The sequence below is a fragment of the Cyphomyrmex costatus genome, unplaced genomic scaffold (genome assembly GCF_001594065.2).
Source record: "Cyphomyrmex costatus isolate MS0001 unplaced genomic scaffold, Ccosl1.0 scaffold43, whole genome shotgun sequence".
Classification (NCBI taxonomy): domain Eukaryota; kingdom Metazoa; phylum Arthropoda; class Insecta; order Hymenoptera; family Formicidae; genus Cyphomyrmex; species Cyphomyrmex costatus.
Window position 1 is genome coordinate 2,109,455 of NW_017278534.1, and position 27,796 is coordinate 2,137,250.

The 27,796-nt window shown below is 32.2% G+C and overlaps 4 protein-coding genes across 5 annotated transcripts; 1 reads left to right on the forward strand and 3 right to left on the reverse strand.

The window, feature by feature from the left end:
• Positions 1–871: 871 nt before the first annotated feature.
• Positions 872–3,738, reverse strand: LOC108777305 (transmembrane channel-like protein 5). The gene is made up of 9 exons (XM_018544145.1): positions 3,651–3,738; positions 3,248–3,564; positions 3,017–3,168; positions 2,726–2,810; positions 2,501–2,649; positions 2,042–2,432; positions 1,299–1,981; positions 1,080–1,216; positions 872–999 (listed from the first exon to the last, which is right to left on the reverse strand). Exons 1-9 carry the CDS (start codon positions 3,736–3,738, stop codon positions 872–874), a joined length of 2,130 nt encoding a protein of 709 aa, XP_018399647.1.
• A 1,622-nt stretch (positions 3,739–5,360) lies between these two features.
• On the reverse strand, positions 5,361–7,996 carry LOC108777393 (leptin receptor overlapping transcript-like 1). Of its 2 annotated transcripts, none has more exons than XM_018544262.1 (5): positions 7,914–7,996; positions 6,684–6,758; positions 6,404–6,602; positions 5,967–6,118; positions 5,361–5,772 (listed from the first exon to the last, which is right to left on the reverse strand). In XM_018544262.1, the coding sequence occupies exons 2-4, from the start codon at positions 6,722–6,724 to the stop codon at positions 6,005–6,007; spliced, it is 354 nt and encodes a 117-aa protein (XP_018399764.1). In that variant the 5' UTR covers positions 6,725–6,758; positions 7,914–7,996; the 3' UTR covers positions 5,361–5,772; positions 5,967–6,004. The 2 variants fall into 2 exon arrangements, with proteins under 2 accessions (XP_018399764.1, XP_018399765.1); XM_018544263.1 differs by lacking the exon at positions 7,914–7,996 and adding an exon at positions 7,227–7,286.
• A 1,130-nt stretch (positions 7,997–9,126) lies between these two features.
• On the forward strand, positions 9,127–15,000 carry TER94 (transitional endoplasmic reticulum ATPase TER94). The gene is made up of 13 exons (XM_018544166.1): positions 9,127–9,209; positions 10,239–10,598; positions 11,282–11,474; positions 11,543–11,777; positions 11,871–12,004; positions 12,075–12,323; positions 12,412–12,576; positions 12,650–12,772; positions 12,865–13,077; positions 13,143–13,451; positions 13,677–13,838; positions 14,215–14,369; positions 14,542–15,000. Exons 1-13 carry the CDS (start codon positions 9,193–9,195, stop codon positions 14,630–14,632), a joined length of 2,406 nt encoding a protein of 801 aa, XP_018399668.1. The 5' UTR covers positions 9,127–9,192; the 3' UTR covers positions 14,633–15,000.
• Positions 15,001–19,008: 4,008 nt separating this feature from the next.
• On the reverse strand, positions 19,009–26,439 carry Atg18a (Autophagy-related 18a). Its single transcript, XM_018544188.1, has 11 exons — positions 25,990–26,439; positions 24,608–24,690; positions 23,918–24,093; positions 23,288–23,482; positions 23,085–23,201; positions 22,847–23,001; positions 22,590–22,766; positions 22,386–22,493; positions 22,139–22,218; positions 21,185–21,241; positions 19,009–19,546 (listed from the first exon to the last, which is right to left on the reverse strand). Exons 1-11 carry the CDS (start codon positions 26,148–26,150, stop codon positions 19,431–19,433), a joined length of 1,425 nt encoding a protein of 474 aa, XP_018399690.1. The 5' UTR covers positions 26,151–26,439; the 3' UTR covers positions 19,009–19,430.
• Between the last annotated feature and the right edge of the window lie 1,357 nt (positions 26,440–27,796).

Consider the following 27,796-nt stretch of genomic DNA (forward strand, 5'->3'; position numbering starts at 1 on the left):
ACGGCGATAACCCGCAAACCTTCTGGTATAATTGAAGAAAATACCCGTGAAAGCCTTAAAAGCGTATATACTGATATATGTAGTCTTTCTAAACTGCGCGCCGAACAATAGTCAATCTTGAAACGCAACTCTAATAAACTACTGCAGTACTATTACGAATTAAATTGATTAACAATTTAATAATTAATTGATGCTCTTTTTGACATCTTATATCAATGTCAAACTATATTAAAATCTAATAGTGAAAGGTGAGATAGGATGTTAAAAAGTTATAATTTCGGACAGACAGACAGAGGAGACGTTTCTTAATTTTTCATTAAAATCATCATTTTTCGACCGCTTGTATCTCCAGAACGGCTTGACCGATTTAAAATTTTTTTGGCTCAAATTACTCGTTCCGATGCCACCTTTCAAGACATATTACGGGCGATTCAAAATTTTTTATATTTTATAAGTTATGCACCCCCCAAAAATGGACTTTGGTGGCTCGAGATAAGAGACTTGTAGTTTGTAGTATCTATTATTAATCTTTTAAACTAACTTTTAAATTAACCAGTAGTTTTTTGAACATGGCCGGATACACTACCGCGTCTCCTGATACCTTAAACATCCAAAATGTGGACGTAAGATATCTTGAAGATGTCTTATTGTTCACATTTTGAACGTAATGTCTGGATTATTTCATCATATATACAATCATTATATATACAGTCTTAAGCGTTCAAGTTTTGGCAAAAATCACGCGTGATAGAATCAATATTTTTAAAAAGTCCATTTAAATGTATAAATAAAAATGTAAGAAAAATAATCGACTAATACGTGCTCTGACAATTTGTTACTCAATTGTTAACTGATTCATATTTAATTATAATCATCTTTCTTCGAAGCTTGTTGATGGTAAGTTATGTTGATGAAAAAATAAAACTTCTTCATTTGTATGATCTTGTTCAGTGTGTCCAATTTTCTGGACAAGATTAATCTCATTAGGAATAAAAGCACCTGAAAAAAGAAAAATATACATAAATTGTTAACAATAATTGCATAAAGATGTCTATAATTTAATAGTAAATGTAACTTACGTTTATTTTTAGTACATTTACCAAAACTATTTATGAGAAATTGCTTATCTTGAGATTGGAGAAGGAGCATGTTGGAACAAATTTGTGAGATTTCCTTACTCGCTTCTGCTTTTGCTCTTAAACAATACACTGCAATACTTTAACAAAAATATTTAGTTAACCAATATCTCCATTTATATAATTTTGTGAGTATATTTATATTCATATTTATAAATCTACCTCATGCTAATCAATATTATAGCACCGGTCACTGGTGACGCAAGTTCCGAAATAACACTCCAGAACGGACTATCTCTTTTTAACGATAACATCCCGTCGACAATAAAATCCCAAGTGTGAAGATGATTTCTGAATGGTCCGCATTCGTTACTTTTCACATTTGTGATAACATATCCTATTGTGAATAATATAATCATAATACTGAGAAATGTGAGAGCCAAGAACAGCGTTTGCGTTTGTGCCGCTCGCCAAGGCTGCGATGGTCTTTGGTAGTATCTTTTCAGTTCATATCTCTTCACATAAAACGTAAAAATTAATTTTATCACAATTATAATAGATATTAACGGACTGAAATAAAATCCTATCCAAAAGAGCATCTGATTATATATGAGATTTAATGTACTGTGAGCAATATTAAATTCTGGTTTGCCGACTTTTGTCGAATATTTTTTGTACAGTATGGAACGTGTTAAATGCAAAAACGCTCCGACTAGTGAAGCAATGAAATCCAGTATAATAAGCCGATAAATCTCTTGCCCTAAGTGTGTTTGCCAACAATGTGATATACTGTGGATTAACCAAAAAACAAATAAAGTTCCAATTACTGTCGCAGCAACTGCATAATTTCTGATAATTGTTATGTAAAGTTCCCTACGTTTGTTGTTGTAGCGTTCTAGCAATGCCTAAAAATATAAATATTATATAATGAATTATTTTTACAATAGAAAATACAGACTACTTACTAAGTAGGAAATAATCGTTGGAAAAATGTGAATGATAGTGGTAATAACTATTGGCACAATCATAACCGAGATGGTTACAGGAGCTTCTATGTTGTAATGATTTAATAGCATCCAAACGAGTGCACCAGCACCGAAAATCATACATATAATAATAGATGTTACAGCAAATTGCATTATAATTAATAAAAACTTGGTACACCAATGGAAATGTATATGCTGCTTCGTTTCTGCTAGTAATTCTTCTAATTCTTTATAAATCGATGCTGATTGCAAGACAGCCGTTTTTGATGAAGATATACTGAAATCCCATCCACAAAATATTTTGCTACTATATAAATTATGTATTTTTTCACGTGTTTCGACATAAGACTTTCTATAAGAGGATATAACTCTAAAAAAAGTAATTATTACACTCAATTACAAATTGAATAATTTTATCACTTTATTTTTATCACATACTTGAGAGAAAGTATAACGAATGTAACTATATAACAGAAAAGCAGCGTTAAGAAATAGGAAAATGGAATGCTATATTTGGTTCCAAATGATACATCTACTGTGCCGTTGGAATAAAAACCGTAATACATTATTGTGTGAGATAAAAAGCCCTGCAAATCAAGATATTGTAATATGTGTGCCACATTATTTAGAACATGCTGTTTACAATAAAATAATTACACTTACACTGCCTGTTAAAAAATCCAATACTGTAATATTATTTGATACATATGCTTGATCTAGTGATTGTGGAATCACAATAAAAAATACACTGCAAACATAAAATATTCATCAATATCTCATTTTGATTACTTCATTTTATAAGTATAATGTATTTACCTACCAATAAATTAAAATTATGAACATTTTTTAAATTCTTTTATTTTTAAATAACTTTAAATTGGTTAAAACTTTTATGTCAAAATGTACTTATTATAAATATAACATTACAAAAAAAATGAAATAAAATATATCTACCTCAAGATACAAGAAATTGTATTAAGGAAGAGTAACCATCTCAAGAATTTGAAGTATGTTGCTATACCACTTCCATGGCGACTCTCAATGGTTTTTATTGTTCTATACCATAATTTTATTGTTGACAAAAAGTTCTGTATTGTTACCCAAATCTATATAAACAAAATTCAAGTTTTCTCATTTCTTTATACATAATATAAAGGTAACAGCTCTAATAAAAATTAACATTACCTTTGCAAATTTTAAACTGACATTATATTTAAAAAGTTTCCAACAACTAATTGATCTCTTTGTTGTCTTTTGGTTAACAGCAGCCAAAAGCTGTGATTTAACAGATTGTTTCACAGCGAGACACTGTGGTATTGTTCTCACTGTTTCCATCCTAAATTGCTCCAATTTAGGATCATGCATAAACTTCTCGCTTGATTGCAGATGACTAGCAATAGCATTAGCACATTCTTCATTAGATAAGTGAGCAACATTGCGCATTCTTAAAGTAGCATATGGAATAATAGAGTTTAGATTATCTGGCATCCCTTCATGTTCTCCTAGAAATGTCATGTTTCATTATATATTCACATAAAAATTTTATAAAACATGTAAATAATAATAGATATTCAAGAGCTACACTTACTCCTTAATTCCATTGGTAGTAGCTGTTCCATTTGAATAGACTGATCAAAAGATTCACAAAGTTTTGTTTTTTGAATTCCAGAAAGCATTCTAATAAAGTCAACTAACATTTAATTCTAAATTATGTTTTAAAAGAAAATAATCTCATAAATGCTAGGAGCACATATACAATAAAAAATATAATTTCTAAATTATAAACTTATCTCTTATCAAAATATTTCTTGATTATTAAAAAACAGTCGTTTTATCCACACAAGTAAAAAATATAGATATTAATGGTATATATCTATACATTGCAATCTCTGAAAATGTATGATTAGATAAAACACTTTGGCCTAAAGTGGGAAGGAAATTTACATGATAAATATGTTTAATTCTTCTAAAATATATAGTATTTAATTTTATTAAATTTGATTTACATAAAAATATATAATCATAAAACTTAATTAATTCTAAATAATATATATATATAAATATATTTAATATATATAAATATATATATATATATATATAATTCTATACTAAATTAATTGATTGTGTATTACATGTATTTCATCATTTGACATCCTCTCAATTAATAGCATTCTAATTACATATCGATGAAATTCCAATATTAAGATGCAACTGGATTTACTATATTTACAATCATCTTTAAACTTGAATCCACAATTATTTTCAATAATTTCTTTCGCGTTAAAACTGCAGTAATTATTTCACAAATTAGCAATAAATGCCTTAACTCTTTCTAACCTAATTCTTATTAAAATAACAAAATTCACACATTAATCTTCAAAATATAGTTTTATTGTTGAAAATATACCTTCCAAACGAGTAAACAAATCAAATCAGATATTTTTTTTAACGATTACACTGAATTTTCTCTCTGAATTTTCTCTCGAGGCAACGTTCAGTCAATTTTCATTGCCGTATATTTTCATATAGCGACATACACTCGAATCTTTTCGCGCCTTGTGATGTACTTTTCGTGCGATTGGATTTTTGGGCACGTTTCGAAAATTTTAATTTGTAACGAGCAGAACTACTTTTAGAGGAAAAATTAAGGTGCGAGAAAACTTCATCGAATTTCTTTCAAGAGAAATTTGAAGTATCGTGAAACATGACTTACCTAACCGTTCAAATTTGTATCATTCGAAAGTTATGCGCTAAGAAATCGCAAATCGATAGGCGCATTCAGATTCCCACATGAGTAATCTACATCTAGGCACATCTAGGTATCGTGTTGTCCTTCTTTAACATTCGGTGAGCAACAGTGAGCAAAAGGATGATATTGGCAGGGTGGCAGCACTCGGGTTGAAATCTGAATACAGCCAATCTTGGATTGCGCTTAAACGAGCGCCATTTTGAAGAAATAATGATTTCCGGTTATTGAAACTGTAACCGGAAATCATCTTGTATATTTCATAATGGTGATTGTTTAAATTACTTAAAAATTCATGTGATTCAAAATTTCTGCTTAGTTTACTTTAAATAAAAAAATAAGCATGATTTTTTTCAAATTTCTTTCATCATTAAAACAAAGAATATGGCAACTTAAAAATCTATTTAAATTAAGGAATTCTATGATACTAATAACACGGTTTCTGTTCTTATTAAAACTATAATAATCACAATTACACATAAGAAATGCGTATAAGAGAATGATTTTCAAGATATTTTATTTTAACATGATCTCGGAAACATTCTTGACCGGTTTTTTCTAGGATAATTGAAGAAATAAGATTAAGTAATAAATCGTAGCTTTATTACCATTATTATTATTACGAAAGACTTAGATTAAATAAAAAATATTTTCAACATTATCCTTGTATTGTTGCGCTTCAGGTTATCCTGAAAAGATCCAAAATCTAAAACATCAAATACATTTTTTCACTGCTCCATAACACGCATGGAATCCATTGTAGTGTATTTTCATCGACACATTCTATTGTTAGTGCACTATAATACTATTTTTTTGTAGCATCAATACAGTAGAGTATCCATATTAGGGTTTATATTATGTAAACTGTGTACAATAAGTTTCATAGTATAATTTAGAATCAACATGTAGCTTTCAGTCAGTGCACTGTATTGATATTTTTTTTCCCTTTAATCTCATAAAAAACCTGAAACAATTTTCTACATTATAAACAGACCATCATAGAAATGACATATTTTTAATGACTGTCTTGTGTTCTACATTTTGAAAATAAGCCATAAGTAAAATTTTTAAATAAAATCATTTTATTTCATCCATATAATTAATATAAAAATATTAACTTTTATTGTTTTTAGATAAACCAGCTCATATACTACTTACATTTTTATCATGATGAATAAGTACATTGCAGTAGTACTTCACCACATGTTGTAATCAGTATCGTCCTGATCAAAAGTTATGAAAAATCCGACTAGAGTTGAATACACAACAATATTACCTGCTAATGTCAAGTAGCAAGCGCCCCATTCTATCTGTAAAAACAAATAACTTACATGTTATTCTAATTGATTAACAGATTTAAAGCTAATTTATTATTAGTTATGATGAAATTATTTACAATTGACTTATACTTAATTTTAAAATATAATTTAAATCACATTGCCAAATAATTTTTAATTCAAATGTTAACTTTTATTTAATAAAAATTGAAAATTGAACAAAAATAAGAAAAATTTGAGAGTAATTTTGTTTATGTAAAAAAATATCCAGATTGCAAAAATAGAGGACTAAAATATTCTGTAAAGTGTGTAACTTACTACTGGTTGATCTGCTGGAGATCGTGCCAATACTATTGGAAGAGCAAAGGATGACACTACGAATCCCATTGTAATAAATATTGCAAACTCTAAACATGGGTTACTGTTGCTTCCTGAATCATCTGTGTAGCGGCGTGCTATTATAGTTGGAATAGGTGCCAATATATAGAATAGTACAACAAAAAATGGCCACCATACTCTAGAAATTGTATTTGTATTACACTATTTTATAAACCTAGAAGAATTGGGTAAAACTGATTGATTTCACAAAAATACTCACTTATATATCGGTAATGCACAGCCAAGAATGACAAATGTCATTCCAATGGACCCAGCAAACGCTAACAGTACTAATCTGTAATTACATATATACTTCTATATTATCATTTCACAACAATAGATTTGTTCTTTTTAACTAAACTTCTTGCACAATTCATTCTTCTGTTTTTCTTTTTGTTGAAAAAAAACGATGCAAGAAGTTAGCTAAAAAAACTAGTAGTGTATTGTATTAATTTTAAGTACTATAATATATTTTTTATATGTTCGCAATACTAACAGCGATTTTACTCTCATTAGCCCTTTTATTTTTGTTATATAAAAAAACTAGCTTAATTAAATTTATAAATAACTAAGAGGCATCTACTTTACAAGTAAAAAAAAAATAGATATTTTTCAGAAAGAAATACAGATAACATAGTGAATCATTACAGTTTTGTTGTTTGTCAATGTTAAGTAAAAATAAAGTAATCACTGTGATGGATAGTATTTCTTACTGGAAAGCATCAAGTATATTATCTAATTATTTACTTGCAAAAGTACTTACGCTGTTTTGAAGACAAATGTCACAGGAGTAAGAATACCATGAAATAAGAAAAATATAAAATTAATCTATTGTGCATTTAACATTGTTATAAATACTATAATTATTTTCCTCTTAGAAGACACAGTTGACACAAATGTCATTCTATCGTTGTTATTCATTAAATGTCAAGAAAGATAGCACATTTGTATTGACTGTCTCCTAAAAGGATAACAGCCTACACTTTACGAGTTTGATAGTGCATTTATGATTGTTTAACCTTGGATCTGTTTGTAGCAATAAGTTTATATAAAATTTTCGCATAACGATAGATGAACAATCGTAATGTTTTAAATTGTAGAGTCTAAAAGTTGCAAAGATTGCGTTGCAACGTTACAAAATGAAACTTTTCTAGATTGCAATTTTCGTTTTTACGAAGTTAAGAAAAAGAGAGTCCAAGGGAAACGCGACGTGTAAAGGTCGCACATTGCTCTTAAATCAAGTTACGAAACTTAATTAAATGATGAGAATTATACGCGTAGCCAAACGTCAAACGGCAATGACAACAATAATGCGAAGAGGTTATGTTTTGACAGCCAATTTTCGCGGTTCTAGCGCAAGGTCCCCACGACGATGACATTTCTCAAGGATTCACGCTGCAGGGAACGTGATTCGCACACGCGTGGAATGATTAAGAATGCACCAAATAACCTTTAATTCCGGCCATTACGAGTCGATTTGACAAGTGAGTATATTTATCGAACTCTCTCACTCTTTAGACCCATAGACCGCGAACTGCGTGTGACGTAAACTGACTAAAGTTCCTATCATTGGAGGAGACTGGGTCATGGACTCCGACCAAGATAATTGGTTATAGGCACGGAGTATTAGGAAGGAGTATCAACTCTGCAGTTTACTATAAACTCCGCAGCGGCAAGAATTCGTGGCGCTTTCATCGCTGAGAACCGCCGTTTCTTCCGGTTGTGGAGGTAGAATCATGTCCGCATGTGTGTGATACACGGGAGTATTGCGACTCGTTTTCACTTAAGGCGACTGTCACCAACGCCGATTAATTTAATCGGCGATTAGTCCATTGGAATTGACCAATCGCATTTATCATTTAGTTTTGACGACAGACGCGATTGGTCAATTCCAATGGGCTAATCGTCGATTAAGTTAATCGGCGTTGGTGAAAGAGATCCTAAAATCTCGGTTCAATTTGCTCTTCATCTTTTTCTAATTCTAAAAATTAGAAAAAGATGAACAGTAAGTTAAGCCCAAGACACAATGCGAGGGAATAGAGATAGCGATAAGTTTCAACCTATCCAAAAATCTGTGTATTCCGGTGTATTTGATTTCTGATAAGAAAGTTGAAACTTATCGCTATCGTTATTCGCATTGTGCTTGGGCTTTAAGCGGGGAGCACAGACTTTTATTTTGCATAATGCATAAACCATATACATAAAGAATTTGATTGGTCCATTGACTCATGCATAAGAAAATGGGCCAATGAAATTCCTTATGCACATGCTTTAATGCAAAAGTGTGTTTCTCGCTTTAAGCGGGGAGCACAGACTTTTGCATAACGCATAAACCATATACATAAAGAATTTGATTGGTCCATTGACTCATGCATAAGAAAATGGGCCAATGAAATTCCTTATGCACATGCTTTATGCGTTATGCAAAAGTCTGTGCTCCCCGCTTTAATCTGCATTAGTGGAAACAGGCATAAGTCATAGGAAACTGACCAATCGCAGTTCATCTTGACGCACCGCCACGCCACGCGGCGGTCACGACTTCGCAAAATATGGACGCGTCTTTACCCTATGATTTGGCAACGAGTAGAAGCGAGTCATCACAGATCACAGACGGTTTCCCCTCATTTGTGTCCGTGACTCCGTTACTAAACTCATTGCGTGTACCGAAAGAAGAGATCGTGCATCGTGCGGATTCCTTTTTTTGCGCGGACAACACCGAAGGTTGGACGATGAGTGATCCAAAGAGGTGAGAAAATTTGTGACGGATTCGACTTGAATCGATCGACGGCAACTCCATGCTGATTGCTCGCGTTCATCGGCAGAGCGATGTGTGTCGCGAAGCACGACAGCCAAGGCGGCACTCAATTTCACGATGTCATCATGTCGACAGAGCGACGCTTTGTTTTTCGCGAAGACTCGCGCTCGTCGTGGGGAGCGATGACGTCGTGGATCATGCGCTTCCTCGTCCTCGCGGCACTCCGGCTCGCTCGGAAATGCTCCCGCGGACGCGGATTGGGACTTAAAAATTTTCCGGCACGTCGCTCGATCATGGCTGTGCGCGAGTCAAATAGACAAAAGGAAAGAAAACGCTAGATTCTCCGCGACGCCGAGTCAGCTGGTGGCCGTCCATACGGATGCGAAAATTACGAGCATGGATTCGAATGTTCATGCCTGCAATTTTGCATTCGCTTTACGTGCCTAGGCATGTTAATCTTACGTTTAAAGCATGTTAATTTCTCGTGTACTTGTTACATATCTTTTGAAATTACGAAGAATTATGTTACAAGGATTTTAGTAGATAACAATAGATAAAATGCATTGTGAGATGTATATATATATATATATGCGTGTGTATATATATATATATATATATATAGTATGTCATATTAATTAGTTTTTTTTACTTCAGAATATAAGGACATGTTTATTTTATGAAGTCTTTGTAATAAATTAATGAGAAATATAATTTTAAAGACTTGTACTGCATATAGAATAGCTTTGACAGTTATTTTCTTCAAGAAAAAAATATTATTTTTTAACTTATTTGTTAAATTAAAAAATTAGTGTTTTTTTTTAAATTATAGTTGTCCTATTTATTGCCTCCTAAAAAAATTTGTTTAGCCACATATTCTCATTAGTGATAAAACTTTTATTTCTAATTTTTATTACTTGAATTTATTTGTGTTTACAATTTGAAATATTAAATAAATATCAAATAAGATTCAATATATTTGACATAATTTGATATACCTACAATTAATGTTGTATATTTCAGTGGTGAAGACTTGGCGACGGCTATCCTTCGTAAGAAAGATAGGCCAAACAGATTGTTGGTCGATGAAGCAATTGCCGATGACAATTCTGTGGTTGCGCTTTCTCAAGCAAAAATGGACGAGTTGCAATTGTTTCGCGGAGATACTGTATTGCTAAAGGGAAAAAGGCGTAAGGAAACAGTGTGTATCGTACTTTCAGATGACACCTGTCCAGATGAGAAAATCCGTATGAACCGTGTTGTTAGAAATAACTTACGCGTACGTTTGAGCGATGTCGTTTCTGTACAAGCATGTCCTGAAGTCAAATATGGAAAACGTATTCATGTACTGCCAATGGATGACACTGTCGATGGTCTTACTGGGTAAATTTAACATTATGGAACATAGGTTGTCAAAGTAGATTTTATTCTATCATTTTATTTATAATATAACCTTTAACTCTACAATTGATCTTACAAAATTGAGGGTTTATGTATATGGGGATCTAATCTAGAATTTACAAATTATGAGTCAGTTACTCTCATGTAGAATCAAACATCACTTCAATAACATTGAGATATATATATAATAATTTATATGATTAATAATATTAGTAACTCTAAAATAAAACCCTATCTAAAAAGTATTGAAAATACCTTCCTATTATGTTAGGCCTCTGGCCTGTGTTAGATCTCTCATATGCTTGTGGTGTATACGCTAATTATTCAATTATTACAAGCATATGGGACTTACAGTATCAATGTCGGTTCCAAACGATGTATTTTTTGAGAGGTGCTTCTGTAAGCAAGAGAATACTCTCGAGAGGTTGTCAACCTTTTTTGAGAGGAAACACAAGTATAAATATTTTGATTCCTATCAGGGATCAAACCCGGGACCTCTAGCATGACAGACTAGTGCGTTGTCTATCATGCTATGCATTTTGAAAATACTTAATTGCAGTAAAATCTTGAGTCGATATTGTCTTTTTGAAAATTTTGTGCATTTTATTTTTAATTGAGTAATATGTTTATGATGGCATAAATATATAAATTATATATTTTTGTAGAAATCTGTTTGAAGTCTATTTAAAACCATACTTCCTGGAAGCTTACCGTCCTATTCATAAAGATGATAACTTTATTGTACGAGGTGGTATGCGAGCTGTGGAATTCAAAGTTGTGGAAACTGATCCGGGACCATTTTGTATTGTGGCGCCTGATACAGTGATACATTGTGAAGGTGATCCGATAAAACGAGAGGTCAGAAAAATACGTTATATGTTTTTCGTATCTTCAATACCGACGCAGATAACGAGCGTTATTTACAGGAAGAAGAAGAAGCATTAAATGCTGTAGGTTACGACGATATCGGTGGCGTCCGCAAACAGTTGGCACAAATTAAGGAAATGGTAGAATTACCCCTGCGACATCCATCTCTGTTCAAAGCCATCGGTGTTAAGCCACCACGTGGTATATTGTTATATGGACCACCGGGTACAGGAAAAACTCTCATTGCACGTGCTGTGGCAAACGAGACTGGAGCATTCTTCTTTCTCATAAACGGTATGCAATTTGAATACAAGCAAAATAATATTATAATAGGAATAAAAATGTGTAGCATGAACATAAGATATTTAAAGACCTCTTTCTACGCAGGTCCTGAAATTATGAGCAAACTAGCTGGTGAATCCGAAAGTAACTTGCGAAAAGCGTTCGAGGAGGCCGAGAAAAATTCTCCGGCTATTATATTTATTGATGAACTTGATGCAATCGCGCCGAAACGCGAAAAGGTTCACCAAGTCAAATTTAATATCTTTTATAAATCGCATTTTGGAATATAAATTATATATTTTTTTATAGACACATGGTGAAGTCGAAAGACGTATTGTGTCGCAATTATTGACATTGATGGACGGTATGAAGCAAAGCTCTCATGTGATTGTAATGGCAGCTACTAATCGACCGAATAGCATCGATGGAGCATTGCGCCGATTCGGACGCTTTGATAGAGAGATTGACATCGGTATACCGGATGCTACTGGCCGATTGGAAATTTTGAGAATTCACACGAAGAATATGAAGCTCGCTGATGATGTCGATTTAGAAGAGGTGCCATTTATTTTTACGTTACTTTAATAGATTATCAAAATAGTTACATTTTATAACAGTAAAGTAATATTTTTAAAAATATTATTAGATTGCAGCCGAAACTCATGGACATGTTGGTGCCGATTTGGCGTCTTTATGTTCGGAAGCGGCTCTTCAACAAATTCGTGAAAAAATGGATCTCATAGACTTGGAAGACGATCATATAGACGCAGAAGTCTTGTCTTCGCTTGCAGTAACAATGGAGAACTTTAAGGTGAGTTGTTACTTTTATTTTGTATTAAATTTATTCATTTCGTTTTCTAAATAAAAATATCTTTTTGTTAAAGTATGCAATGACGAAAAGCAGTCCAAGTGCTCTACGTGAGACCATTGTGGAGGTGCCAACGGTTACCTGGGATGATATTGGAGGTTTACAAAACGTTAAAATGGAGTTGCAAGAATTGGTGCAGGTAAGAATAGATACTTACACACACAAAATTTATAATATACATGAGTAAGTTTTGAATCACATATTTATTAACATACAATTTTCGTCGTATAGTATCCAGTGGAGCATCCTGATAAATTCTTGAAATTCGGTATGCAACCGTCAAGAGGCGTATTATTTTACGGCCCACCCGGTTGTGGTAAAACACTATTGGCCAAAGCAATTGCCAACGAGTGTCAAGCAAATTTTATTTCTGTCAAGGGTCCTGAATTATTGACTATGTGGTTTGGAGAATCGGAAGCTAATGTCAGAGATGTCTTCGATAAGGTAAGCCTTCTCACATTCTTTAATAGAGAATCCAAGAGTATCGTTTAACAACGAATTGTTTTCAGGCAAGATCAGCAGCACCTTGTGTACTGTTTTTTGACGAACTTGATTCTATTGCCAAATCTCGAGGAGGAACTGTCGGTGATGCTGGTGGTGCTGCCGATCGTGTGATAAATCAGATATTAACGGAAATGGACGGTATGGGTGCGAAGAAGAATGTATTCATCATAGGAGCAACAAATCGACCCGATATCATCGATCCGGCAATTCTACGACCCGGTAGATTAGATCAATTAATTTATATACCATTACCTGATGAGAAGTCTCGAGAAGCGATATTCCGCGCTAATCTTCGGAAATCGCCTGTAGCTAAGGTAATAATTCCTGTAAATTTACGTGTATAAAATACAGATATTTAATAATAGCGATATTTATTGTGTATTTTTCGGTGTACATTTTTAATTGTTATTTAAAAAATTTTTTTCTTTTGTTAGGATGTAGATCTAAGCTACATCGCCAAAGTTACACATGGCTTTTCCGGAATATTTTTCGGTGTACATTTTTAATTGTTATTTAAAAAATTTTTTTTCTTTTGTTAGGATGTAGATCTAAGCTACATCGCCAAAGTTACACATGGCTTTTCCGGTGCTGATTTGACAGAAATCTGCCAGCGAGCATGCAAACTTGCCATTAGACAGTGCATCGAGACGGAAATTCGAAGGGAAAAAGAACGAGCAAATAATCCATCCGCATCTATGGATGTAAGATATCTTTATAAAATGCACTTTATTTTACAGCGTTTTTGCATTATTTCGTAGATTCATTTCTGCTGTATCACTTGTATGACTCATATCTGAGTCAGCATTAGACTCTATTCAAGTCATCTTTGAATCATCAGCAAAGAAAGTTTTCTTATACATTTTTTTTATTTTTTAATGACGTACTTTGATAAGTAGTACAATATTTTTCGATTGCACGGGAAAAAAAACTTTTATAATCGCATACATAATAATCATGCATTTTTTGACAAATGATATATACAGTTATATAGAAATTAAATAATTCGAACAAAAATCGCTATTAATATATATGCATATCACTCCTAAGTTCTAAATTTCTACTATTCGCTTTTTCTAGATGGATGAGGATGATCCTGTACCAGAAATAACGCGGGCTCACTTCGAGGAAGCAATGAGGTTTGCGCGTCGTTCAGTGTCCGATAACGACATTCGCAAGTATGAAATGTTTGCGCAAACGCTTCAGCAATCTCGAGGATTTGGAACTAATTTCAGGTACGAATTTTCTTTTTCGAATTCTAATATATATGCAAAACAACAAAAGAATAAAATTAAATTGTTTATGGTTATTGTTCTTTTAAATGCTAAAAGTATGATACATATTTTTACTAGAGAGACTTGTATACATAATAAAAAGTATTTTTTTATCTTAAAAAATGATTTGCAGATTTCCACAAAGTGGAGCAGGCGGTGCTCAAGATAATACACAAGGCGATCAAACCTTTCAAGATGATGGAGATGATGATCTCTATAGCTAAGCTTTCGTTTCCTTGTATGTCATTACAGTGAGCATACGACAAAAGGGCCTGTCTGTTACCACATAATGTATTGCACAGGAATCGTTTTTAAGTGATATAATTGAAATATAAAGAGCGTAAATAAATGGATGATAAATGGAAATTTTATATGAGGTACATACGGCTTTGTGTTTGTAGAAAAAAGGGCACAGACCCTAATCCATGTAGCTAAGAAACATTCGGATATAAAATATCGATTGAAAACTTTGTCCATATAATTATTTCCGCGTTTAACCATTTTTATTAATAGAGAACTTGATCTTTTAACAATATCATTATATGAAATCATCTTTCCTTTTCCACGAATGTGGCAACATGGATGTAATAGAAATATAATCATCGTTAATTAATAATTATACATAACAAGAAGATTATTACAAAGTGGCGAAATGACTCTTTATATCGTGTATACACGTATTATAAAGATATTACCCATTGCAATTTTGCTACGTAATTTTACATGCATTGATGATTATGTATTTTATCGAATTTGAACTCAGAATGGACCCTTTTGCTGCATTATCACTGTACTCGATGAAATTACATTCTGTTGTTCACATTCACACATTGCAGTAATATAAAAATTTATGCCATGTCGAGATGAGATTGTCAACTGATAATGTACGTTGACGATTTTACAAATATTCCTTAATAGTGAATTAATATTAAAAATTAATCCATATACGACGATAAAGAGCCTTTTTCAATCTCGTCATTTGAATCGTAATGATTATCTGCATTATAACGCAGTTTTATAAACGTTGAAATTTCTGATAATGAAAAAACTGAATAATATAAATATAATACAAGTAAAAAGAGATTTGTCCAATTTTTTTTTTTACAAAACTGTAGCAAGTTGTTGATACTACTATGCTGTAATTGGTTGTACCACTCTTGATATACTATTTAGTATAAATTTCAAGAATAGAATTAAAATTTTAAAAAAGTAGCACAAAAAATTAAAAAATTAAATATATTATGTTAGAAATAATTATTCTTTCTCGATAACAATTGATATTCGATACATAATTTTTATATTATTAGTGAAAGTCATGTTAATTTTATTCTAAAAACAGATACAATTATAGAACAAACTTTAGACAATTGAATGCATATTCTAATCAACAAAAAGTTCCCAAGTTTTTACATTTGTAATTTGCATTTTAAATGCTTTATTTTGAAAATAATGGGTTTTGCATATAACAGGAATGTTAATCCAAATCCTAAAAGTACGTTCGATAATATCACGAAAATATTTATTTTTCATTCAAAAGTTTTTTATAATTATACTACTAGTCTTGCGCAATATTTATATGACATAATTGATGTTTTCCAGGAAGAGATAGTGTAACACAGTTACCATTTCATCTTTGTCTAATGTTTGTAAACAACAAAAATGTAATGATTCATTATGCTACACTGTGTCTCTTGCTAATAAAACACCCAATATTTAGCACAAGTTTTCATACGAACAAAGTTGTGATAATGCAAATTTTCAATGAAAAAAACATTGATTTATAAAAAATCGTCAGCAATTTTATTAAATACAAATAAAAATAGGATGTTGAGCCAATCGTAGATAAGGAGACTCGCAGTGTCTTTTTTTTTTCTTTCATTTGCAGCACAATCATGTGTGTTAATAAGAAACTTCATACGCAATGACGTTCAAAGCTTAAGCCTTAGCACGTTCATATGTACATTAGTTATTTTAACATTTTTATTTATCTTTATAAAAGTAAGACTATTTACCAAATAAAATTCGTTAGTATAAAACCGCCGTAACGACATGACACATTTATGGATCTACGATACTGACATCATACTCGCGATCACGCAGAATGTTTCATATGAAAGAAATTTCCTATTGCGTGTGTGTGTGCGCACGCGCGTGTGATATATATATATATGTATGTGTATACACACACACACACACACACACATATATATATATATATATAATCGGAGATATTATAAGATCCATTAAATTTTACATAATATATGCTATTAGAATTATAAAGAAAAAAACAGTAACTGTGCTTCACTCATCATATAATGACAAAATATCTTCACTCAGTACTGGTGTCGTCTTTCTATTTCAGTAATTGGCATCGATCAATGGAGATGTTTTATTCACAATTAAGTTCGACTGCGTTAACGAAGTCGATACTAAACAAAAACGCAAATGTATCGAAAAATCTTTGTCCCTATTAATTAACTACTTATACAAATTACATTGTCATGACAATTTTAAATAATCGATTCGAAAAAGCGCTCAAAGAGACACTGCTTATTGCACACATTCGATACGATTACATATACATAATTATTCGATAAAGCATTAAGATACAGCATAATGTTTGATAATAACAGATATACAGAGTGTCCAGGAAAGAGACGATTGACGTTTAAGGGGAGATTCTTGAGATCATTTTGAGACGAAAATTCTAATACCAAAATGTTGAAGCTATATAATAACTTTTGAATTATAAGCGTTTAAAATTAACGAATCATATCGTCTAAAGTTGGCGCGCTCAGGAGCGGCATAACGCAAAGTACTAAACGCGAAAACTTATCACTTCTTTTGTCAATATTGATTTTAAGAGATTACATATATGAATATGAGATATTATTCTATTGATATTTCTATAAATGCAATATTCAAATACACTTTAAATAATCTTTATTAAAATAATAAAGGAGAAACTAGGAACTTGTATGAATATTGTAATATCATTAATTATGAATAATTATAATTATTTATACAACTTCATGATAATTAATTAACGTTGTGAGAGATAATTAATTTATAAAATAAATTATGTATATTACAATAAATGTTCGAATTGTATTCCATTCACATCTATACATAATCTTGCGCGTCTCAATAAATTTTATTGCGCATTGAAATTGCGTGTAAAGAAAGTTGTGAAGTTGTGAGCAGATATGCAAAACAACTTCCGAAAAGTCAGCTTTCGCGTTTAGTACTTTGCGTTGTGCCGCTCCTGAGCGCGCCAACTTTAGACGATATGATTCGTTAATTTTAAACGCTTATAATTCAAAAGTTATTATAGCCTCAACATTTTAGTATTAGAATTTTCGTCTCAAAATAATCTCAAGAATCTCCCCTTAAATGTCAATCGTCTCTTTCCTGGACACCCTGTATAAAACTTTCATTGAAAATTAGAATTCTCAGTACGCGTAGTTTTTAAAATTATTCTGTCTGATCAGTATAAAATAATATGTCTAGAATGATTTCCAATTTTAAGAAAGATGGAATAAATTCCTTTTCCGCATGTTTATAAATATTTTATACTCGCCTCTGCTGTCATTTCCCGTTATGTCATTGTCCCATAGCTATAACGTAAAGACTGAAATACTTTATAAACTCTAAATGCCAGCAAAGTATCATATCGTTACAAAATTGATATTTTTTTTTTGAAAAATTATACAATCTGATCCATGTTTTACATTTCTACAAGAAGCTAACATATGTTAAAGGATCTTACATTTTATATAAGAATTACAGCTGAAGCTCATCGTTCGACGAATTGCTACATATATATTTATATTTATATGTCTTTACATCTTCATCCGCAAAGAAGATGAGCTTTTTTGTGAACACAAAGAAGACAAAGATTTCGTTATAAAATATAGCAATCCAATGAGATGTGCAACAAAACGAATGTGAGTTATGTCGCAAGCTCAAAACTTCAAAAATAGGTATGTTTTAAAACCGCTAAAATTCATCCCGTCGTTTATATGATTTCCATGTGATGGGGTAAGAAGTAGAATTTTGTTTATATCCATTTTTAAATATAAACATAAATAGTAAGCGTGATTGAGCAAGCAAGACAGCTAATCTGCATTAACAGTCGATGTCAGAATTTAGATGGAGTGCAGTCCGATATTTCTTGTATCGAAATAATATCATAGTCTTGTAATAAATTGAGGTCATAGTCATCTTGATTATTCCACCAACACCAAAAATTCCAATTTTTTCTTCTTCCTAAAACTAAAATATTCGTATGCATGAAAGTCCAGACAAATAACAGTTATTGCTATTGTGAAGAGTGTGGCGTTCGTTAAGATAAAACAATTTAATTATACTAGCCCGTAATTTTCGATATTGGAGTATCCTGAACCATCTTAAGCTCGGTAAAAACATACGTTTTTTTTATATAAAGTACTTCTATATAAAATACAGAAGTATTAGAATGTATAAATATTTCGCGTTAGAACATGTATTATAAACCTTTTATGTGCGTTTGATAAAAAAATATCATTGCCTAATTTCTGCAGTTAAAAAAATTATTATCATTGGATTACTATATTTTTCGCGCAATATTGCATTTCTTTTGCAAATGCAATGCTTATTTCGCTAATGATAAAAGAAACTCCGCTTAAAAATTCAACAGCTTAGTAATATGACTGAGTGTTACTCAGCGGTACTTCTTTTTTTCTGTTGTACAGACATATGTGGATTAGTATATAAAAAACCGATCCCTTTCTATTTAGCGTGCACACATTCCATCTAGATCTTTAACGCGTACAAGATAACGTAACAATCTCGGTAATATCGCCTATAGATTTAAAAAATTTTTGGTTCTATTGAACTGGGAGTACTGGATATAGGACCGTCCGTAAATACTGGACGTCCTCTGCACTGTGTCCCTTTCGCTCTTTCGTTGCTCTCGCATGACTTTTCTCATTTCCGTTCGACTTGAGCTTTTGATATGCTTTAATTGTGTATGGGTTATGCTCAATCTGTTCTTTGCGTGACAGGTGGGAATTCGGTATCATCATCCAGACGAAACGGGCCACCGCCTTTTGGTGGGCTTTCCGTCGCCGCTATCATTTCTTGATACTTCTCTGATTCTATAAATCCATTCAAATTATCAAGTTTCCATCTCGATCGCATTATCTCGAGCGGATATAACGATAAAGATGTATACAGACGATCAGCATTCAATGATATATGATATATTTTATGCATTCAGATTTGTTCTCAACTGATTTAAATCTTTCTTAATGTAAATTTCATTTCTAAAATTCACGACTTTATTGGACTAGAATACAAGTCCTGGAATAAAGGAATAAAATATGAGTTCAAATACTGCACAGGAATGTTTCTATCTGAGTGCAAATAATAAATATCTCATTGACCATTGTCTACATCACATTGCCGTGAAATACATTCACTAATGAATTTGTTAATGAATATGAAATTGCGGTCTTCTCTAAATAAAAAAAAATTATTAATTTCACACAGGCGCATTTAATTTTCTAATACATACACTATTGTATATGTTCGTAATATAAAATTTAAAACACAATTTTTTTAATTAATAAGAAAATTATTATATATTATATATCAAACTATATGATTATCAATGAAGTAAAAACTATTTTAAAAACATTCATAGGTGCGTATATGGCACATTTGATAAAAGGTACTTTTACGGAATTGCGTTAATGTTTTTATCATTATTCAACAATAAATAAGATATTTAAAAAAGTTGAGGAAATATGAAGCAATATTTATAAAAACAATTAAATATATATATATAATACTCTATTTTTACATTTCTATATTTATTACGTGTTTTTTACAGCCTGTTTTCGATTTCATTATTCGATGTTATGACATGAAGACCAAAAGAAAAGAAGAAAATATTAGATAAAAATATCTATTTTCTTAAATTCTATATAGCTCATTATATTTTACTGAACTTAATGTATAGGAATATATATATATATATATATATATACTGTTAACAGAAGTACGTCATATATGTACTTTTAATGATTAGTAAATTAAGTTGTTCTAAAAAATATGCATCACTACTATTTTTGCCGCCATATAACATCATACTGATTATGACACTACTATCATACAAGTTATTTATGTTAACAGCCTTAATAATCATATATTAGTAATCATTTTATATACAAATGTTAACATTGTTATTATAATATTAAGAAGTCTACGAGGTAGTCTTCTAAAAATAGATTACTGCTTATAGGAACTTTCGAGACATTTCGTAACAGGATGCAATAATGCTAGATATTATATTATATCTGCTGACTAGTAAAATAACTTGTACACGTGCTTAGTGATTTACCCCGAAAATAATAGACTAGTGCCTACATGCATGTCCTGTGCACATGTGTATTATTTGTCCATCTTAAGAATTTGTTTTTGCAGTTAAAAAGCGTAATAATTCGTGATCTATCCGTTTGTAATACGGTATAATATAAATTGCTCATATTAACACGCGCGAATGTAGGCCGCGTGAAAAGGCACATTGTTACTCAGCACTGCTCTCATTCTTCCTTTCGCTGCGTGTACGTATAGAATAAAAATGCGCGAGCGCTATTAGTGAGGCACACATACACACACACTCACTCACATACACAAAGAGAGAAAAGCTCTAAAGGAGTATTAGGTGTTTTGTGTACGGAGAATGAGAGCGAAAAAAAATTCGAGGGACAGAATAGAGGACATACCAGTACCTGACATGGAGTCTGGCGAGCGGCCACGCAACACACCCGCGTAGCTATTTATGCAGGCTTCGGTGGATATTAAAAAGAAAAAAATTACATCACAAGTAAGGTCAACTATCGGGCCCCCCTCCCCTGAGCCCCTGAAGAAATTATCTGGCTATTTTATTTATAAAGGGGGCTAGAAGCGAGAAAAAGAAGATATAAAGCAAATTATAAAAGTAAAGGCATTTGGAATACGCGGCGCGTGATACACGCATACACACCCACACATGGTACATAGCCAACGATGTAAGCATTTTATTAGATCTAATACTGGATCTCAAATTTAATGAATTATTTGATTAAAACATAATCTATCTACAAATACATAGAAGTTAGCGATTTGTCTACTACATAATAAAACAGCAAGCGAGAAAATATAGCTTTTATCTGTAAAAAAAATACGAGTATTTATATTTATATTAATTTTTATAAGTAATAAATTGAATTTGCTATCGACAGATAATTTTTCTTTTATTATTTTAGTTTTATGGATGAAAAATAATGATATTAACTTGAACAAGAAAAATAATACTTTTTTTTTCTTTTTACTGAGATTCATTAATTGTATCATAAATATGTTTCAATAAGTTTATTATAGTTTTATGGTATAAAATAATGTAAGTATCTGCTAGTACCATTTTTTCTGTGTGTGCGTGTATGTGCATATGTGCTTTAAAGAAGGAGATACTTAATCTATTCTGTTAGTGCTCAAGTAATTGCGAAACTTATCTCAAAATCACAAAATTATTTAAAAAAAAAATAGACAAAAGAAACTATACACACTCAAGCATATTATACTGAATAAATATAAAGTTTCGCATTATTAAATATACTTTCAAATTAACTGTCGGTAATGTATCTTTATCGTCAACTCGCTTCAACTAATTTGTAAATGCATAGTCCAAAATTCTCTTTTCATACCTGTATTTGTATTATTCGTGGTAGCTGCTGCTCCTGAACCAGAACCACAATCGGATTCGTCTCGCTCTTTATCGTCTAATCTGTAAAAAAAATCTGTGAGTAAGACATCCTTCTATCTTCATTTTTATTAATTTCAATCTATTAATATTTAAAAAATTATTAAAAATAACGATCCGAAAATAAACAATTAAAAATAATGATTATTTATCAATTTGATAAAATTCATTGAAGCTATAATATCACAAACCTGTGTTGTTTCATAAGCGTGCAACATCCACTTTCTGTCGGATCCACGGAGTAGACGTATAAGTAACCATCGGCACTAGCTACTAATAGTTTTGGTACTTTATGTGTTCTAAAACGTAGACACAAATAAAATATATTGCGAGTACATAACAAGTTTAACGCACAATGTACATGAATTTAAGATAACAAATTTTCAATTACTCACACAGTGATGGCACAGACATTTTTTAAACCTTGAAACGGTAGATGGACGCTAGCAAAAGCACGTCCTTGCGTAAAAACATCAGTCACTTGCGACGGCAAATACGTAGCCGACGCTGTCACAGCCTTCGTTAAATATCCCATCCAGCTTTGTGTTTCGTCTGCAGTTTGTTTGTTTGGCCTATAACGCAAATGACATATAATTTCTACATTTCTATAATAAAATATTCAGTTAAAAAACAGTGAATGCACGATGCATACGTTTCCTTTGGTTCCTCCAGTTTGAATATATGCACAGTTTCTGTATTACTAGAACAACAGAGCCACATGGAGTCCATACTGAAAGAAAGACTGTTTATCGTGACGCATCTCTTAACTCCGCGTCGAAATTCGAATAATTTTGTACCCTCGTGGACCTATAAAAATAAACAATTGTTGCGATTATAGCAGCAGTTATGAATAAAATATAGCTACTCTATTGTGTCTACTAGCTACTTACGTCAAAGACTCTAATAACGGTGCCCTTTTCGGAAGCTGTCGCCACTTTGGTGCCAGTCGAGCTGAATGCAATTGCAGCCAGTGGACTATCATGTGCAGGTATCATTGTTTTTGCTTGCTGTATTATTGAAAAACATAAGTCGTTAAAATGTTAATTTTTAATACGCCAAAGATTTTACTGATTTATTCGTTTAAAATACGTACAAGATGGTTCGCATCAAATATTTGAACTTCCCCGATTGTATTCGATCCTGGATAAGCTACATAACAATTATCGCTATTTGGAGAAAGTGTACAAAGGCCTGTAAGATTAGGAGGAGTGTCGCGAATTGTGTGTAACACTCTCATATCTCGTATATTATGAATGTATAGCGACTCTTCCAGACACACCACCAATCTCTAAAATAAGCGATACTTTAGTATATCGAAGATTATAAAAAAACATTAAACATGTAAAATATAATCAAAGCTTTATTTATTTTACGGTAAAATATTACATATAATTTTATAATTAAAAATATGTGAGAACTATTATAGGATATACAAATTCAGAATTTAAAAAGCAATTAGTTCATATATAAACAGAGGTTTAATTTAAATTCAATTCAAGCTCTGTTTAACATTGTTGAATAAACCTCTATGCTAGTAGTTGATTAATAAGTAAAAAGGGACTTATAATCCCTTTCTATATAAATCATGATTGTAAATTATAAAAAGGATTTTTTTTTTACATAAGATTGTTTTCATATTTGAGGTAAAGGCGCGAATTAGGTTCTGTATTATTGTACTATTGAAAAAGAAAAGAATGTAAATATAAAAATTTGAATAACTTACTGCTCTGTTCAGTTTCACAGCCAAAATTGTATTCGAGTAACTGTAATTGCATATCTCTGTTCCTTTCCTAAAGTGGCACACCGTAAGCGTACGTGGCGATTTAAGACTCACGATCGCCACCAAACTGCTACTAAACAATCGCTCAACGATACATATATCCTCAAAGTCTGCATCATCTCGAAAAAATGAAATATTCTAATTAATAACATCAAAGACTTCTATTCAAACTGGTCATTTAATTTCGTTTAACACATCGATATGACGGTCATTCAGCGCCTAACTTTTTAGTAGTGCTTGTAATAAATAAATACCATTTAATATAAAGATTATTTTAATTATATAAATAACTTTCTATATTATATATAAATAATATAGATAACAATGTAAAAAGTACACAGTATATCACATTATCTATGAGCATATAAACTTATTTAATCATGTTATGCAATACATTAACATATGCCTACAATAATGAAAATTCTATCGTGGCGTACATGGTAAGATATATAAAACTCACTAGATAGACGATGTGTTAACGTGAGATAAAAAGCTACAAATATCTTTGACATAGAAGATATTTATAACATTTTTATCTCACTTATCATTTATTATTGTTTTATTAATCATTATTCTATCAGTTATTTTAAGTTACAAGATATTGAGATAGAATACAGAAAAACTAATTATTACCATTTTCATATATTTTCTCAAGATGTCCTGCGGAGCTGATAGAATAAAGTTTATATCCTGACTTTGATCCGACTGCTAAGGACCTAAAATAAAAAATTTTATTAAAAATGTATTCAGATAGCAATATGTCAAAAACTGAAGTATAAGACGTTTTAAAGACATCATTAAGGTCAATATTCATTGTTGATTCTTATATTTATGACTGCTTTAAGTACAGTCTTAAGATGTCACATACCAATCATAAAATCATATTGGCATCTTATGAATAACATTATAAGTAATATTACTTAAGACGGTTTTGAAATAAGAATAAAATGTGAATACCTAAGACATCTTTTAAACGTCATATTATAAGACAGATTAAGATATCCTTAAAGATATCTTTAAGAAGTCTTTTATCTTCATTTTGCATACGCTGTTGCAAACCTACATTAGAAATTACACATACAATTAAATCTATCAAACATTCTAATAGAGATAATCAGAAGTTTACTTAAGATAACTAGAATTCTGATTTCTATGTGTGATCAGAATTAGATTTGTTTGTACTTCTTGTTGATGCAACTATTACATTTTTTTTCCAGTGAATCTTTCTTTTCTTTTATTTAAAAAGATGTGATAATATTTAAAATATAGACTCAAGTGTCTTCAATATGTATTGTATACACACACAAGTATATACTCTTTGTTTGCTTATCTTCCATATTATTGTCATCGTTGCTGCGTGTGGGCAAATATCATATACAGAAAAAAATAACAGCAAACGATACGCAATCGCGCGAGGAGCAGGAACAGAGGATAAGTCCTTGGATAAGGCAAGCGGTAAGGCCAGATCGGGCAACTGGCTCGCGGCAACGCGATGCACGCGTACCGCTCGCGCGCCGGAGGTGCAATATTGCTATCTCCTCTCTCTCTCTCTCTCTCTCTCTCTCTCTCTCTCTCTCTCTCTCTCTCTCTCTCTCTCACTTCCCACTCACCGCGACGCGCGGGAGAACGCGCGCGAAGGTTGGGGTCCTTCTCGTTAACACGCAATTAATCGGTGAAAGGGGGAGCAGCGAATGACGCAGGCATAACGCGACGAAAACATCGCACGAGAAAAACATGGATCGCGAAGTCGCGCGACACGTAAACCTTGGCGCGAGGCGTACATTCGCTATACACATATGTACACATAATTTTTCAGCTATATATATATATATATATATATGTGTGTGTGTGTGTGTGTGTGTGTGTATTGAGAGTGAGAGAGAAGACAACACATCGAGGACAAACTGAGGTTAGGATCAGACAAAGGAGACGAGTAACGGAGGAGGCGGAGGCGGAGGAGAACAGGAGGGACGATTCCGCGGTTAGATAGCGGAATAAGCGACGTGCGAACTTACGTGCAGTCCTGATTGAAGTTAACGAAGTAGGGACCATTGCTCTGTGCGTCGGACGTCGTGTCGGACGTCTGGTTGGTTGCGAGGTTCATGAGTCCTGATATGCTGTACCTCAAGCCTTGCGTTAATACATCCAGATTGATCTCGCGCGGGATCTCTCGCATAAATCTCGGTAACACGTGTGCGTAGCTGTACACCCGCGACACACACACGCTCTATCGAAAACTCTTCTTCTCTGTTTCACCCTCGGTGCAGCGCGCGTACCTCTCCCCTATCACTGCGTGATGACTGTTTCACACCCCCGCTTATAATGTCCGGTCCCGCTCGCGCCCGCTTCTGCGCGCGCAGATACGAAAAGGACAAGCTCGCTCGCCCTACTGATTGCTCTTGAAGGCTTGGTTTGGTTTTGGCTGACTCTTCTGAATGTGTCCGACAACGGCCGACTCCTACAAGTGACTGTACTTCACTATCGTTCCATATTGAACAGCTGACAGTCGCAGCTGCTGGTCGGAACAGCGGAACGCGAAACATCAGTCCGCGCGTTCCGTATGTTCCGTGTTGCCATGGCGACGCGCCGGTCTTCCTCCTTCTCCTCCCACTGCAGATTGTATACGGAGTTTGTTTACAAGGTGCTTTTCGCGCCATATGTGTGGAAATTCGTGGGAATTCACGTAAAAAAAGGGCAAGGGAAAATGGAGTCTTCTTATGTTCTATATGCTTTTTCTTACATTTATTGTGTCTTTCTCTTTCTCTCCCCAAAAATCTAGACTACAATTCATGTTATATAATAATTACTTACCAATTTATAATGAAACTAACAGTGCTCTAGTGAACAATAAAATGAGGGAGTATTATTTTAACTTTTCGGTTGTTTTTTTATATTTTGCATATAAAAACGCTATTAATTTTACATTACGCTTTTTTACATTTTGTTCTTCGTTTAGGCTTAAAATATTATTCTAATTCTCTTTCGCAATTAATTATTTTGTTATAGATATATAATTATGTGTCCCATGATAGAATTGTATATCGCGAAAACAAATTAGAATATTCTATAAGCCTGAAAAAACAAAATATTAAAAAAGCGTAAGGTTAAATACGTTTTGATGCAAAATATTTAAAAAAACACAACAGAAAAGACCAAATAATGCTTCCTCAATTCATAGAATACTGAGGAATTACCCACCGAAAATATTCGTGGCTACATAGTTCAACGTGCATGCTTTGTACACATAGAGGCGCCACTAAATGTGCTCCAGCTGAAAAAAAAATTAGAGCTTGAATTGTCCAAAAATTGTCTGTGATCGGAGTTGGAATTGGTCGGAATATTCAAGCAGATACGAAATACAGCCAAATACCGCTATCAATTGTTATGGCAGTCACGTTTCTCAGAGTAAAAGAGGCCAAGTTTTGTAAAAATAATATGTTTGACGTATCGTACTCGAAGATGTTAGCTGATTTATCGATTCTTTAACGTGTTTGACAATTTAGCCGAAAAATGATTTGTATTTTTCGGTATAATCTCCGCAACCAATTCATCGAGAGTTTTTATGTAACACTAAATTGAGGTCTAAATTACTTATGTGAAAGGCTTCATAAAAGTGAGAAAATATAATTATATCTGCTCACATCTCAATTTTTTATGAAAATTAGATATTGAGTTTTTGTGTAGAGATAAAAAGTGTTAAATTAAAATATATACGTACTTGTACTGATAATTATAATACATATATTTATGTTTTGTAAAGAAATATATTTATATATTGGATTAATATCTACATTTTAATTCCTATCATATAACAGTTATGAC

Excerpts from the sequence above, each read along its gene's own strand:
- LOC108777305 (XM_018544145.1), bottom strand. The coding sequence starts at position 3,738 with ATGCTTTCTGGAATTCAAAAAACAAAACTTTGTGAATCTTTTGATCAG. Across the intron at positions 2,433-2,500 it reads TTCGTTATACTTTCTCTCAA|AGTTATATCCTCTTATAGAA; the intron begins GTATGTGATAAA and ends TACTTTTTTTAG. Across the intron at positions 1,982-2,041 it reads CAACGATTATTTCCTACTTA|GCATTGCTAGAACGCTACAA; the intron begins GTAAGTAGTCTG and ends TTATATTTTTAG.
- LOC108777393 (XM_018544262.1), bottom strand. The coding sequence starts at position 6,724 with ATGACATTTGTCATTCTTGGCTGTGCATTACCGATATATAA. Across the intron at positions 6,603-6,683 it reads TGTGCATTACCGATATATAA|AGTATGGTGGCCATTTTTTG; the intron begins GTGAGTATTTTT and ends TACAATTTCTAG. Across the intron at positions 6,119-6,403 it reads CTCCAGCAGATCAACCAGTA|ATAGAATGGGGCGCTTGCTA; the intron begins GTAAGTTACACA and ends TTGTTTTTACAG.
- TER94 (XM_018544166.1), top strand. Across the intron at positions 11,778-11,870 it reads ATTCTTCTTTCTCATAAACG|GTCCTGAAATTATGAGCAAA; the intron begins GTATGCAATTTG and ends CTTTCTACGCAG. Across the intron at positions 12,577-12,649 it reads TAACAATGGAGAACTTTAAG|TATGCAATGACGAAAAGCAG; the intron begins GTGAGTTGTTAC and ends TTTTTGTTAAAG.
- Atg18a (XM_018544188.1), bottom strand. The coding sequence starts at position 26,150 with ATGCGAGAGATCCCGCGCGAGATCAATCTGGATGTATTAACGCAAGGC. Across the intron at positions 23,202-23,287 it reads TATTTGATGCGAACCATCTT|CAAGCAAAAACAATGATACC; the intron begins GTACGTATTTTA and ends TCAATAATACAG. Across the intron at positions 22,219-22,385 it reads ACGCTTATGAAACAACACAG|ATTAGACGATAAAGAGCGAG; the intron begins GTTTGTGATATT and ends TTTTTTTTACAG.